The sequence below is a fragment of the Mytilus californianus genome, unplaced genomic scaffold (assembly GCF_021869535.1).
Source record: "Mytilus californianus isolate M0D057914Y unplaced genomic scaffold, xbMytCali1.0.p SCAF_12, whole genome shotgun sequence".
NCBI lineage: Eukaryota > Metazoa > Mollusca > Bivalvia > Mytilida > Mytilidae > Mytilus > Mytilus californianus.
In genome coordinates, this window is record NW_026262604.1 from 44,460,983 (window position 1) to 44,477,292 (window position 16,310).

Here is a 16,310-nt window from a genome sequence, read left to right on the forward strand (position 1 = left end):
TATTTTGATTCTAATAGGAAAATTAAGAATTTTTATCCTCTAAAGCGAACCTATAATACATGTTTGAAAGGCAGCCATTTTGATTTGATGAAGCCAAAACGATATAGAAAATCAACCGTTTCACGATAAAGAATGAACAGATACATGTAAACGTACTTTTGTATGATTAACTGACGAGCGAGCGAGCGAGCAACTCCAACAAAAATCATCATTTTGATATAAGGCGTTGTTTGAAATACAATTGACGTTGCAATTTCAATTGTGACATCAATCACGTGCAGCCATGTTTTATTCGAATCAGAACATGGCTTTGTTTCTAAAGAAAAGGAAGAACGTCATACTAGGATTAGGGATTTAAGTTAGGGCTTTACTGATAAGGTTAACTAAAAAAAAAAGCGCTTCATACGCACAGATCGTGTGGTATTTGCTTGCTTTTTTCATTCCACTATGTTGTCTGCAATACTATGACACAGCTAACTGTTGTGGTCTGGTTTTCCTATGCATTATTTTACGCATCTACTGCTGTATTAACTTAAACCTTAGTCAAGGCAATCGATACGTTACTATTGCACTCATTGCTTTTAGAAATATCCCATATTTTAAATTTCCTGCCATGTTGTATAGAACCAGTAAAGTTCAAAACTTACAGCCTTGTAACACATGAGGTACCAGCTTTGAATTCATTGACATGATTTGTTTTCTATTAAGACCTAATTACGTCATGCTGTCATACTGCTGATAAAGCTAACACCGTAAAGAAATCTGTCTTATGTTTTGTTTCAGTCATAGACAAGGTTGTTATTAAAAAAACAATTAGGAGGCCTTTAATTGAACAACAAAATTCAAATGTCAAAGGTTTTTATATATTTTTTTAAAATACAAAACGGATAATGACTTGTCACGCTGTAACAAATAGCAGAGAAATCGTCGGATATTCTAGTAGATATTCTACATTTAAACAATGTTTTGAGTGTCGTCATTCTATAAAAAGTTCCCTAATCTATTTCTTTTGGTATTGTTTCGATTCTTAAATATTTGTCGTATGGCTCGATGAGGCATAAACTGTGAATAAACTTCCTATTCGTTCAAGCCTGTCTGTTTTATGGAAAAACTTTGAAACACTAAATGTATTTATATGATATGCCTTAATCATTCTTTGTTCGCATGTTAATTCGCATGGCGGGTAATACAAGCGAAGCAGTAGACGCTCATCCTGTTGACTCACCCAGTCTCGCCCTTTTTTGCGTTCATGTGGTTCCCTCAGCTTTTGTTAGTTGCCCTAATTCGTCTTTTTCTAAACAATTGACGAGGTATGAACATCGTTAAACTACTGTGTCCTTAATTAATTATGTATACTTATATGCATATATTCTGAGTGCATATCTAATCAATGAGCTAGCACACTCAAATATTCAATTTATTTTGGGGGTATTAAATGTTGGTATTTACAACATAGAACAATGTCGTACAACATCTCATGATCAGAATATTTCTTGAAATAATGGAATGAATAAGACTGAAACTGTGATATTCCAGCCAATAACTAATTATTTAAAAGAATTATAGTTTGATCACTCGTAGTTCCAAGTGTATAGTTAAAATCATCCCTTTGAAAATTTTACAGACCCAATCACAAGTTGATTGACCGTTATGGATCTGTTGCACATATGTGTTATGTAGACAAAACGCGCGTCTAACGTACACAATTTTAATCCTGGTATCTATGTTGAGTTTATTTTAAACGACGGATAATTTTCAATCGTTGTTATCCCAATCCCGTCCTCAACTCTCGATTATGTTCTGCCTACCCTTCAGGAGCCCCTGAGATCGCATCTGGTTTTTAATGGGGTTCGTATTGCTCAGTGATAAGTTTCATATGTTGTGTTTTGTATACTGTTCATAGTTTTTTTCTTTTTTTGCCATGGTATAGTAAATTTTTTTTCGACTTTATGAGTTTGAATATCCCTTTGGTATTTATATCCTTTTTTTATCAAACATATACGTCATTGTGCTGGACAATTATATACAAACTGTATATAATATATCATGTTGGACTTTTTCATTTTGCTTTGGATTATACCAACTTAAAACGTTGAATACTTTTTCAATATGGATTTAATGAACTTTCCAAATAATGGGGCGATCTTGTTTAATTTCATATATTGTGTATATATTGCTTGCTTATTTTCATTGTACAATAAAAAGTGTATACATTTACGCTCCAAGTAAAAAGAGGTACGCATGGCCTGACGGGTATTCGAGGCTTGTGTTTACAAAAACTCTCTGGTAAAGTGTGTTTAAAAGAACTTTAAAATCAATTCATATGAGTAATACACCGTTTGTTCTTGATATGAAATAATAGCCAGGGATGTATAAATACGTAGAAATGTTATACATGACCACAAGAACCATAAACGTATTAGCTATATGTATCTTAGGCCACTTTGTCTAACAGTGTTTGGACCTTAGTTTATTGAAATGTCAATTGACCAAACGAGAAGTTTGAGATAGTTGTTAGGAATAATGACTACTAATTTGATGATAACATTGACAACCAACTAGTCAACAGCAGTGTTATCGACACCCCCCCCCCCCCAAAAAAAAAAATTCTGATTCATTTGTTCAATGCTCAAGAAAAAAATCTACGTTGTCAATATTTCATATTTGTGAGCATGTTAAAATCTTTAAAATCGATAATCGAGAGTGGAGAAATAAACTTTACTCACAATAAAACAAAAGAAGAACTGATTTTGCAATTAATTTCAAGGCCTTCCATTGTAATAATTTCAGAGGATCTCTTTAAAAACAAAACCTGTGATGTTTGCGTACTAGAGTAAAAACATTGTTTTTTAATTGTTAATATGTAATGACTTAAATACATAACTGTCTCCAAACACCAACCCAATCGTTACGTAGACGCAGCATTACATGTTATTACTTTTAAATATAACAATTCAACACTTAAGATCGGTACTCAGTAAAGATTGACAATGCAAGGGTACCAGCAGTTCATTAAAACTAGTTACAGACACAAGTTCAAGTAAGGTAAATCAATAACGTTTTATTAGACGTTGATATCAATCAGATAGAAAAAAACATGTGACCTTTGCAAGATGAAGGACTCAAAGTGTTAGCATATGAACACAAAAAAACTTGCATCAATGTGTTATAATAACATGAATAATTATTTAGTTCAATAGAATATATCCCATGCAATTGGCTTCTTAAGGGGGTACCCAACACTATACACCAAAAAAAACCTGTCGTTTAATTTTTCTTGTTTTTATCCCATTGATAAACTAGGCCAAGCTAAACATCTTATAAAAATTTCGAAGGATTTGAACCATACGTTTAAAAGATTTGGCAACTCGAATATGGCATCTTTTACATGCTAATATCAGCCAAATTTGGAAGTTTCAGAAATATGGGTTTAGGGGTATATATGTTAAAAAAAAATTAAAATTGATCCTAAATTGACAATAGCATAGTTAATAGTGAAAACTGAGGCGAAGTTTAGTTCACCTATTCCCTTTACTTGTATTTTTTTTATTCTGGATTTAAATTTTTGTCCGAATTAAAAAAGGGGGGTCTCAGATTCAGCCCCCCCAAAAGTGAATATGATGGGTCAAGTATTTGAAGAAAAAATAAAAAAAAAAAAAAATGTGTCGTTTAATTTTTTTTTTTAAACTAACCATTTGTAGTGCTATATCAGTTTGTTATTTTTGCAAAAATTTATAAATTTTTATCCACCAGATTTTTTTCAATTATAGTTTTTTTATAATACCACCACCCTCAATAAATAAGAGCAAGTTCCATTCTGATAATATATTTGGGGCATAGTTTTCTTGTCTTTTGACCTAGGGCTTAGATATTTTGCATGTTGAAGTATCATCATGAGGTAGAGTGTCACATATCATGATGACTTTCATGTGACCTTGAAATTTGACCTCAAGGTCAAATAAATGTATTTTTGATAGAAAACAAGGCCATATGCATTTTTTTTGTTGTTTTTTTTTACCTAGGTCTTGCATCTTTTGTATGAGGATGTATGATAATGAGATGGAGTGTCCTGTGTTGTGATTATCTTTATGTGACCTTAAATTGACCTCAAGGTCAATTTTATTTTTTACTATAAACACTTTACTATGCCTTGTTGTATTTTTACCTTGGTCTTAGATCTTTGGTATGTAGATGTATCATCATCAGGTAATGTGTCTTGCACCATGATGACCTTCATGTGATCTTGAAATTTGACCATTAGGTCAACTTTATGTAGTTTTTAGCATGAAAATGACCAGGCCATGACTTTTGACCTAGGTCTTACATCTTTGGCAAATATGAATGTATTATCATGGAGTGGTGTGTTCCTTGCAAATTTGACCTTCATGAGACTTTAAAGTTTGGTTCATTTTATTTTAGAAGCTTCAGATAAATGATTTTTGAAATATTTATTTCATAGGGTACAATATCCAACCACTAGTATGTTTGACTTTGGCGGTCATTTTTTTGCAGATAAAAATGGCAAATTATTTATTTTTCAGTGTCAATTGATCTGGGACTATAACTCAAAATATGAAACTATAATGCAGGGAATCAAAATTTAATAGAACTTTGTAATATACACACTTATTGCATTCTTACCACCTTCCAAGTTTCATTAAATTCTGTTGTGCGGTTTTTAAGGAGTTGAACTAACAAGAATAGGATAGACAAATGGACAGACTGAAACATCATATCCTTGGCAAATTCATTGTGTTGGGAGAATAATAAAACAAGTATCAGGGTAGACACAGTCAGGTTATAGGAAAACACAGACATATATTTATTTTTTGGCCATACAAAATTCATTCCTCAGTCTGAAAGTAGTCCTGAATGCATTTCACACTTTTTGGTGGTATCTTATGGTCCTGTAAGACAAATTTCAGTCCATTTACATCTCGTACAGATGCCAGTTTGAGGTGTTTCAACGATATACCATCTTTTGCTAGTTGCATGCAAACTGGCCTTGAAACAATTTTATTACTTAGTAAGTCAGAGTAGGAGTCCATGCAATTGTGGTATAAAATGGAAAATACATCATCAGATTTCACTAGTGAGGTAAATTTACTGTTGTATAATGTTTTTAATGAATCCACATCCTCTATTGCATTGTGGGCAGAGTAATTTTCTCCTACAAACTGTTTGACAAGAGTCTGCTGCTTAAAATTTTCTACATCATTTTTTGGAATATATTTTCTAGCCACTTTCATTGTGTCAATAAAACCTTTCACGGTTTCACAAAATGTCGAAAACAGATTACATTCTTTCAATTTGTTAACAATAACAGGAATGTCAAAGTTACAAATGTTATGACCTAGTATAATTGACTGGTTCTGTTCCTTTAAAAAATGTATAAAATCAAGTAGGGCTTTATGTAGTGTCACAGGTTCAACTATATCTCCTCGAACATACATTTTATTTGTTCCATGGCTGTATGTTATACCAGTGATCTTACTGGCCTCGATCTGAATGTCCACTCTTGGGATGACATATCTGTTAAAACTACATGTATTTGAATTTGACTTAGCTGCTATCTGAATGATATCGCTATTCCTACCCAAGCCTGTTGTTTCTAAATCAAAAAACACTTTGCATTCAGTGCCATCTAGATTAAAAGGAAGTGGAATTTCTGTGGTTTGCTCAGGGTCCTGTTGAAGATCAAATTCCATTTGAGATCCATAGGTTTTTCCTTCTCTTACCAGATGTTTACGCTCGTTCTTATTGCGGTTTCTTTTCTTTTGTATACGGCCAACTTTATATTCCTTTGAATTCTTTTTTTTTTTTCTTTTTTCCATTTTTTTATCTCTTACAGAGGAAATTGCCATTGTAAATTCTCCTGGAGAGAGGTTTGCTGCTTCATTGATCTAAAAAAATGCAACATAATTAAAATGTAATACATATATGCATTAAAATATTAAAAATCAAGAAAAAACAGTAATCTCCATCGTGAACACATATTTTGACCTATAATGGTAACTCTTTATATAACTTGACTTGGATGGATAGTTGTTGCATTAGCACACATACCACATTTGATAATAATTTGAGAAGAAAGAAGATAATTGAGTTACATACTAGATAAACATGATTCGTGACTGTCAATTGTACAATGTATATCTGCAGGGCTAAAAAAGCAATACAGTAATCTCCTTGTATATAAACATTGGATGCAACATGTAATATGGTTTCAAAAAGATAAAAAAAATATTAAAGGAGAATGTGTAAGATGTCATGAATGCCTCCGCTGTAGCTTTGCAATTTTCCAAGTTAAAAAGGGACAGAACTATAGGTTGACAAATGAATCACAACACAAATTTGAACTCTGTCTGAGTGTTGTGATTCTTATATGTATCAGTTTTATAAAAGTTGTATCAGACAAACTTATGTTAGAGTAAGGAAACAAAACAATTTGCAATTTTCCAAGTTATAAAGGGGCATTCAAGACTCTAGAACAATAAGTGACTCACTTTCTGTGATGAGGCAAACTTCAGTTAGAGTGAGGAAAAAAAAAGAGGGTGAGAGTAAGGTCAGACGGACAAAAAGATATGGAGTGGACATAAAGATAGTACTAGAAATTTAATTTTAATGAACTTTAGGTCAAGGTCTTAGTTACCAATCCTGGAACTTGACACAAGTGATATACCCACATACTAAAAATTCATTATATGCTATATCAAAAGATTAATAAAGTTATGGTCTGAACAGGCTTTTCTGAGAAGATGAAGAAGAAGAAAGAAATAGAAGAGGAAAGAAAAAGAAGCACTCATATTCAAACACTATGTCACCCTTCGTTCAAAAAGAAGATGTAAAAATTTTCATAGTTACCTTGGATAAGTAGCCATATCCTTCATTTTTCTGAAGCACAGCTGCAGAAAGCCTATTCTGAAGTGAGCATGATCCACCATAATGTCTAAAAAAGAGTATGAAGAACTTTTTAAGTACATTAAAATATATTCCCCTCTTCCCTTATTTGAACTTGATGTCAAAGGTGCAGGTAACAGTTACATACCAACTCACCAAATATGAAGACCCTTTGCAAAAGATTAATATTTTTATATAAAGTTTCACTATGACAGTATTGACTCCCTTCATTGAAAACTAATAAACTTCAACCTGCCTGTTAACTTGAGTTGGACAGATGGATGTAAATCACTTTTAGTAGTCAGGGTATGAAAAATTTAAAGCCCTGACAAGATAATTAAGTCTTAGATGCATGGGTTTTTTTGTTATTGGCTTTGAACTAGCTGTCAGTAATTGCAATGTGACATATTTGTTTTTCATTTATTGATTTTTTACATTTAGCCATTAGTTTTCTTGTTTGAATTGTGTTGAATGTTGTACTTTGACATATGTATAATTGGTTTCTTTTTACAAATTGTGACTTGGATGGAAGAGGTGTCTCATTAGCACTCATACCACATCTTTTTATATCTATACATAAATTTGTGAATTGGGGCCTTTTATAGCTTACTATGTCATATGAGAATTGCTCATTGTTAAAGGCCTTTCTGTGACCCATAGCTGTTAATTTCTGTGTCATTTGGTCTCTTGTGTAGAGTTGTCTTATTGGTAATCATACAACATATTTTTTATACTTGTATTCATTGTTGCTTAAGAATGTGAACTGACACGCAAATATATATACAAATTACCTTGATTTAGGTGCCTTTACAGATACAAGCTGGTTAAAGCTTTCATTTGACTGTGTAGATCCAAGATCATTTAAAGAATTACTCCTACCAATCATTTTTTGCACTAAATTATTCAATTCAACCTTTAATCCTTCAGACTTGAGCGGTTTCCCATTTGGTAAACTTTTATACCTAAAATGGAGTTGAATAAAATGAAAATAAAATTTACATTTCAAATTTTTATTTGCACAAAATACTTAGCCTGAAACTTTAGTGTTAATACTTAGTATAAGTATATGTTCAATATTTCTGTACATGGGCAGATCAAGAAATTTTAAAACAGGGGCAGGAGTTGTTAAGAAAAAAGGGGAGTTCTTAGAACAAAAAGAGGGTGCAGCTTGATACTACCGCAGAGGTCGAACCCTGAACAGTTGGGGCAAGTATGGACACAACATTCAAGCTTGATACAGCTCTGAATTTGGATTGTTATTAATATTTGACACAGCATAGGTTTCTGACACAAAATGAATGTAGTCTAAGTACTTAAAATTTTTAAATTGGACATACCTACTAAGGTCAAATATCCAAAATCTAAATACATGGTTAGATTTAGCATATCAAAGAACCCCAAGAATTCATTTTTTGAAGAAATCAAATAAAAATTTAATATTGGACCCTTTTGACCTCAATGTGGACCAATTTGATAACGGGACCCAAAATCAAAAATCTAAATACATGGTAAGATTCAGCATATCAAAGAACCCCATATATTCAATTTTTGTTGAAATCAAACAAAGTTTAATTTTGGACCCTTTGACCTTAATGTAGACCAATTAGAAAATGGGACCAAAAATTAAAACTCTAAATACAAGGTTAGATTCCGCATATCAAAGAACCCTAATAAGTCAATTTTTGATGAAATCAAACAAAGTTTAATTTGGACCCTTTGGACCTCAATGTGGGCCAATTTAAATTGGGTTCAAAATCCAAAAACTTAATACATGGTTAGATTCAGCATACCAAAGAACCCCATATATTCAATTTTTGTTGAAATCAAACAAAGTTTAATTTTGGACCCCAATTTGGACCGAATTGAAAACTGGGCCCATAATCAAAAATCTAAATATATGTTTAGATTCAGCATATCAAAGAACCCCATGAATTCAATTTTTGTTAAAAACAAACAAAGTATAATTTTGGACCCTTTGGACCTTAATGTGGGCCAATTTGATAACAGGACCCAAAATCAAAAATCTAAATACATGGTAAGATTCAGCACATCAAAGAACCCCATATATTCAATTTTTGTTGAAATCAAACAATGTTTAATTTTGGACCCTTTGACCTTAATGTAGACCAATTAGAAAATGGGACCAAAAATTAAAACTCTAAATACAAGGTTAGATTCCGCATATCAAAGAACCCTAATAAGTCAATTTTTGATGAAATCAAACAAAGTTTAATTTGGACCCTTTGGACCTCAATGTGGGCCAATTTAAATGGGGTACAAAATCTAAAAACTTAATACATGGTTAGATTCAGCATATTAAAGAACCCTATATATTCAATTTTTGTTGAAATCAAACAAAGATTAATTTCGGACCCCAATTTGGACCGACTTGAAAACTGGGCCCATAATCAAAAATCTAAATATATGTTTAGATTCAGCATATCAAAGAACCCCATGAATTCAATTTTTGTTAAAAACAAACCAAGTATAATTTTGGACCCTGTGGACCTTAATGTAGATCAATTTGAAAACAGGACCAAAAATTAAGAACCTAAATACACAGTTGAATTCGTCATATCAAAAAACCCCTATAATTCAATTTTTGATGAAATCAAACAAAGTTTAATTTTTGACCCTTTGGACCTCAATGTGGACCAATTTAAAAACCAGGCCAAAATCCAAAAACTTAATACACGGTTAGATTCAGCATATTAAGGAATCAATTTTTAGGATTGACATATGATAATTGGTTTCTTTTTACAAATTGTGAATTGGATGGAAGAGGTGTCTCATTGGCACTCATACCACATCTTATATCTATTAATTCTTTGAGAAATGAGACAATACAGAAAACAAGAGGCTCTCAAGAGCCTGAATCGCTCACCTGTTAAAATTTTGGTTAAATCTTTCATCAATGATTAATTTTGCTTTTCGATATATATTAATGAGTGGCTTAAAAATGCCACTTCAATGTTCATTGTATCTGTCATATTTTCTTCAAAAGCAAATAAATGCATTTTACCCATATGTTCCATTTCAGCCATAGTTTCTATGTTTCTTGACGTACAAGGAAATAAAATACAAAATTTATACTAGATTCATTTCTTTTTTTAAAGTTAAAAAACATAAACAACTTGTGTAAAATTGTCCTTCTTAAGGGGTCAATTGACAATTTTGGTCATATAAAACTTTTTTGTAGATCTTACTTTGTTGGACATTTTTTGCTGTTTACAGTTTATCTTTATCTTCAATTATATTCAAGATAACAACCAAAAACTGCAAAATTTCCTTAAAATAACCAATTTAGTGGCAGCAACCCAACAATGTTTGTCTGAAAATTTCAGGGATGATAGATCTTGACCTTTTAAACATTTACCCCATGTCAGATTTGCTCTAAATGCTTTAGTTTCTGAGATATAAGCCAAAAACTGCATTTGACCCCTATGTTCTATTTTTAGCCATGACGGCCATGTTTGTTGATTGATCTAAAATTCGGATATAATTCAAAAACTAAATTCCTAAAGGAACATTCATTTAAAGTTAAGAAGTATTAGGCACAATAGTTTCAGATGAGAAGGTTTTTAATGTTAGCAAACTTGATGAACAAATTGTGTAAAATTGTCTTTAAAGCTTTAAGGGCAATAACTCCTTAAGCGGTCAATTGACAATTTTGGTCATTTAACTTTTTTGTAGATCTTACTTTGCTAAACATCATTGCTGTTTACAGTTTATATCTATCTATAATAATATTCAAGATAATAACAAAAAACTGCAAAATTTCCTTTAAACTACCAATTTAGTGGCAGCAACCCAACAATGGGTTGTTCGATTCGTCTGAAAATTTCAGGGCTGATAGATCTTGACTAATTGAACAATTTTACTCATTGTCAGATTTGCTCTAAAAGCTTTAGTTTTTGAGATATAAGCCAAAAACTACATTTGACCCCTATGTTCTATTTTAAGCCATGGCGACCATGTTTGTCAATGGATCAAAACTTCGGATACAATTTACAAACTAGATACCCTAAGGAATATTTAGTTAAAGTTTTAAGGTATTTGGCCCTGTAGTTTCAGAGGAGAAGATTTTTAAATGTTACCAAACTTGATGAACAAATTGTGTAAAATTGTCTTTAAAGGGCAATAACTCCTTAAGAGGTCAATTGGGCAATAACTCCTTAAGAGGTCAATTGACAATTTTGGTCATTTTACTTTTTTGTAAATCTTACTTTGCTGAACATTATTGCTGTTTACAGTTTATATCTATCTATAATAATATTCAAGATAATAACAAAAAACTGCAAAATTTCCTTTAAACTACCAATTTAGTGGCAGCAACCCAACAATGGGTTGTTTGATTCGTCTGAAAATTTCAGGGCTGATAGATTTTGACCAATTGAATAATTTTACTCCATGTCAGATTTGCTCTAAAAGCTTTAGTTTTTGAGATATAAGCCAAAAACTGCATTTGATCCCTATGTTCTATTTTTAGCCATGGCGGCCATGTTTGTCGATGGATCAAAACTTCGGATACAATTTATAAACTACATACCCTAAGGAACATTTATTGAAAGTTTGAAGGTATTTAGCCCAGTAGTTTCAGAGGAGAAGATTTTTGAAATAGTTTTCGACCATGACGACAGACGAACGCCAAGTGATGGTATAAGCTCACATAGGGGCCTTCAGGCCCCAGTGAGCTAAATATATGTTGTCAATACCAGTATAGAAGATCTTACGTAAATTTTTCTGGATCTTGATGATAGCTACACCAGTCAGCATCTTTACAATTTTCATGTGATCCAAAAATATGTGGTACAATTCTTTGCAGCCCAATCTTAATGTCATCTTCATTGTCACCTCCCTTAATGGAATACATAAAGCACCTCAAAATATATTGTTTTGTTTCATCCTTTTGCAATTCTTTGTAACTACAAAATAAGAAAGAAATAATTAATGTAAAAAAAAAAATTTAAAAAGTCTTCTTTTTTTTATTGCTTATCTGTCTATACTATTGAGGGAGCAAGCACCCTTTAGACTTTTATGGGGCATGGATGAAATCTTCAATCATGGATTCATGCATCTTCCTTTTAATTTTTAGAAAAAATGGTCCTAGTTTCTATTTTTTTAAGTCCGGCCTTTCTATTCTAAACTTCATAAAGCCTCACTAAAAACTATTTGGTCGTTCCATAAGCCATGAAGATTACTCATATATATACTAATAGTTCTTTCAATTTTCAATGTAATGTTTGTGAATTCAGATAACACAAAAATGCAAAGATCTTTACATGTCTTTGAACAACACAAAATTGAAATTTCATTGTAATGTTTTTTTAGAGTTTGTAGTCTTGACAGATCAATATAATAAGATCTATAAGTATGATTTGATTTGGTAAAGGATGGGCTTAAGCCTTTTCATAGACATACTCGTAACACTAAAATTAATTTGTAAAAATACCTCTTTGAAATATTATATAAGCTTGTTGATATACCCTTCTTTACATGGTTCTGGTCATCTTTTTTCTTTATATTTTCAAACTCAACTTCAAGTCTGGCTGATGTTGCTGCATCATTATCAGCATGTATGACTGAAATGAAGATTGAAGAATTATAAACCTACAAAAAGGCAACACAACAGCGGTCAAGATATACAACTGCAAGCATATTTTTTTATTTGGAAAATAGTGATAGCTGTTATATTCTGCCTTATTTAATTACATGTAGCTAATGTAAATAAAGCAACTAAAATAAATATAAACTGGATTTTTACATGACATTGGTTATGTTATATCATTAACAACAAAATTAATTGATTCTTTGTCATAAAAGTGTAAGAACAAAATCCAAGTTTCCTGTGAAAATCACAAAATATTCACCTTTCAAATTTGAAAGTATTGTTGAAATAAGAGTTATTTCCCTTTATATGATATTTTCAATGCATTTTGGGGAACTCATTACATGAAATTGTATTTCAAAATTCTTTATTTTGATTATGAAACATACCATTAATTTCACATTCATCATCTTTTAATCTGTGGGCCATAGACACCGCCATATCTGCCTCCATGGATTTACTAGAGCCATGCCAATTCAACTGACACTCATGCTCCGGAACAGTCTCTTTTCTATTAAGATGGAATTCACAAATCTTACAAGTCTTACTTCTTAATTCAAAGGACAACACCTTTCCTGTCTCCTTTCCAATAAAAGTTGCATGTCCTGCAAGAATTAAAGTAAAAGGTATTACATACATGATGCAATGATAAACAGTTTAGGTGTCTGTTCTATGGTCGGGTTGTTGTCTCTTTGACACATTCCCCATTTCCATTCTCAATTTTAGTAAATATTTTTTTGAATTTTGGTTTCAATTTGTTTAGGGGTGTAGGATAATGGATATTTTAATGAAAGGTCCACAGATGTAATGTTACAGATTAATATGACGGACAGATATTGATAATAAAGAGCCTGTAGTTCAGTGGTTGTTGTTAGTTTATATCTGTCATATTTTCTTCATAAATTGTTTTGTTATTAATTACGCCGTTAGTTTTTTCATTTGAATTGTTTGGTATTTTTCATGTTGGATATAAGTTTTTCTCATTGTTGAAGGTTTTATAGTTGTCTAGCTATAATTGCCTACTTCCAATTCATTTGAGCTCTGGTGGACAGTTGAGTCACTGGCAATCATGTAACACATCTTACTTCTATAATGTATGCAAAATGATGGCAAAAGCTCACCTATTTGCTATAATTGAACCAGGTAAGTTAAAGAGATCTAGCCTAGGGATTGAATAAAAATAAGTATGGGAAGATATTTCTTTAACTACAGCTTCTTACTTGTCTTATATCAAACTAAATAGTGAAATTAATTCTTTGTCCAATTAAGTTATTTATATTAATAATTGATTCAGCAAAATTTAACAAAATACAGTAATTAAATCATGAATGTCAGACATTAAATTATATAACATGAATGCTGTTTATTTACCTGTATTACTATTATAATTCCAACCGGAGCCTCTCTTTTGCCAGCCACCATCAAAACTTGCTTCAATCTAGAAAAGATTGCATTTCTAATAAAAAAAAGTCCCAGCAAGTTTTTTATAGATTGACCTTAAACATTTACCTTCACCTTTAGGATACCTAGTTTTGTAGTAAGCTACAAATACATTATTAAGAACACAAACAAATCTTTTGGATGCATATGTATGCAGAAACAAACATTTGCAGTGACTGCACACCAAATACACAATTAGAAATTATTGTTTTTGTGGTCCTTAAAGAAATTCTGCTGGTCCTCACTGTTAAATCTAATGAAAAATTTCAAAAATTGTGCTGTCCTGTGCAATTTTAGGTGGTGAAAAGTCTTGATCTGTACATGCATGTACATGTATTGTTGTTTATTCTGTCTGTCTCACACTTATACCTAAATGATCATTGTATTTTTTGTAATTAGGACAATATTTACTAAGGGGACACATTTTAATATTACAAATTTACTCTTCTGTGAAACTGTTATTTGTTAAATAATTCGTTGAATGATTCTTGATGCATGAAACCATGAAATAATAAAAAATCAGCTTCACTTCAAAAACATGTTTGATGTTACTTTGAAGTTTCATATGACATACCTGTACATATATACAATGTAGCATTATACATGATCAAATTGTATTATAATTCTCATATATATTACCTAAGACCCTTGAATTAAATCTAGGATCTAGGACTTTTTTAGATGTACTCCATGAAAAGTTATACAATATAAGGATTTTTTTTGGGGGGGGGGGGGTAAAAAAGACTTCTAGAAAGGGGCATCCAGTCTAGATATTCCACTTTGTGTGCATACATTTGATACTTACATTGCCATTTGTGCTGAGTGACTTTTCCTCTCTTTGTGCCATATTGCACGACTGGATTGTTACATTTTTAATCTGTCCACTTAATTCTTTCTCTTTTTTCCCTAATGTGCTCTCTGTAATGGATGGCAGGTTACATTCTGCTAGAAAGTTCTGCAGATGAGTTGGGCCCATCCCTGCATGTATCATTCCTTTAATAGAAATAAGAGGTATTATTAAAATTGAGAAAGAAAATTGATGTCTTAATAATGGAAAATGTACACACCTGCATTTCCAAGACTAAGAAACAGTTGTGTTATAAACAAAGAAAAGATGGTAATTTGTTTCTCTTAAAATTGTAAAATTCTTTAAAATTTTCTAGACTGAAGATATATTAACAGGACACAGGCTGACAGTCCTGTGCTAATTTCTCTGACTTGGCTTACAAAACATCATCTAAGAATATTTACATGATATGATGATGTACATATAGTTGTACATTTAATGGCCAAGCCCTAAAAAAATATTTCACAGTTTATAATTAGTTATTATAACTCTTTTCAAAGCCTACTTTACTTATACAAAAGTGACATAAAATTACCAGAGTGACCGAAAGTACAGAGAGATTATAGTGTCAAGTTGACACTTCTAAAGACTAAAGACTAAAGATAAGAAGGGAGGGGTTGAAAGTTGATGATGTTCATTGAACAATGACAATGTTTTCAACAATTAATTTGCTATAAGGCACATGCACTTGTCTCAGAAAAAATCCTATATACCTTAATCTAAAAAGTTTTCCCAACACCCCAATTTGCTCAAGTATGCAAGCAGCATGCACTGTTGAGTTAGCTATATATATATAGACACATTAGTTGTAATTGCCCCCAAGGACTCAATATTAATCTATTTATTAAACAAAAATCATGAATGCATTTAAATATAATTATGAAAAATAAACAATGCAACATGTTAATTATAAATGTAAACAGTAAAACTGTAAATATTAGCATCATACAGGCTATTATAATTTACAAGCATGTGATATAATCATATAGTTTCTATACCTACCTATGGAAGCTTTTGTGTTGATGTCATAACTTCCAGATGGCCCCCTCTTCCCAAACTGGACATCAGTTACAGTATGACACAGTTCACAATCCACCATCAGTAGACCACCTAGCCCAAATAATCGTTCTCCTACAATATTTGACAGGTGAAGCGGACACTTGCAAGTGCAGCAATACATTCCTTTTGCTAGGACATTCAACTCAACAATTCTTCTCCCCATTGTCCAAGATTTTGACACATCAGACTTGTTATCATCTTCCAATTCAGCCTCGGCCCCAACATCAAGAAACTCGTATACGTAATTGCCATAATCATTACGCAAGCCGACTTGCGGAGAATCTTCCAATTTCCTGCCATCATTTAACCATTTGAAGTAATCTGAACGATTTGATTTCTTATCGGCAGATTTAGACCTCGAAAATTTACCAAACGGATCACGTTTACGCTGTTCCATTATAACATTGATGTATCGTCTGCTTCATATCAACAGGTAATTAACTATTCAAGGTCAAT

General features: G+C 31.9%; 1 protein-coding gene across 2 annotated transcripts; it reads right to left on the reverse strand.

Annotated features, from left to right (window-relative positions):
- Positions 1-4,778: 4,778 nt before the first annotated feature.
- LOC127721868 (uncharacterized) lies at positions 4,779-16,279 on the reverse strand. Of its 2 annotated transcripts, XM_052228677.1 has the most exons (9): positions 15,798-16,279; positions 14,754-14,941; positions 13,880-13,946; positions 12,898-13,113; positions 12,353-12,482; positions 11,634-11,825; positions 7,692-7,862; positions 6,865-6,949; positions 4,779-5,903 (listed from the first exon to the last, which is right to left on the reverse strand). In XM_052228677.1, the coding sequence occupies exons 1-9, from the start codon at positions 16,249-16,251 to the stop codon at positions 4,845-4,847; spliced, it is 2,562 nt and encodes an 853-aa protein (XP_052084637.1). In that variant the 5' UTR covers positions 16,252-16,279; the 3' UTR covers positions 4,779-4,844. The 2 variants fall into 2 exon arrangements, with proteins under 2 accessions (XP_052084637.1, XP_052084638.1); XM_052228678.1 differs by lacking the exons at positions 6,865-6,949; positions 7,692-7,862 and having other exon boundaries at positions 5,700-5,903.
- Between the last annotated feature and the right edge of the window lie 31 nt (positions 16,280-16,310).

What these genes read in the sequence shown, in the direction of transcription:
- LOC127721868 (XM_052228677.1), bottom strand. Translation starts at nt 16,251, where the DNA reads ATGGAACAGCGTAAACGTGATCCGTTTGGTAAATTTTCGAGGTCTAAA. An exon ending in TGATGAATGTGAAATTAATG is followed by an intron (nt 12,483 to 12,897) that starts GTATGTTTCATA and finishes TCTTCATTTCAG; the next exon opens with TCATACATGCTGATAATGAT. An exon ending in GTAAAGGCACCTAAATCAAG is followed by an intron (nt 6,950 to 7,691) that starts GTAATTTGTATA and finishes ACTCTTTTTTAG; the next exon opens with ACATTATGGTGGATCATGCT.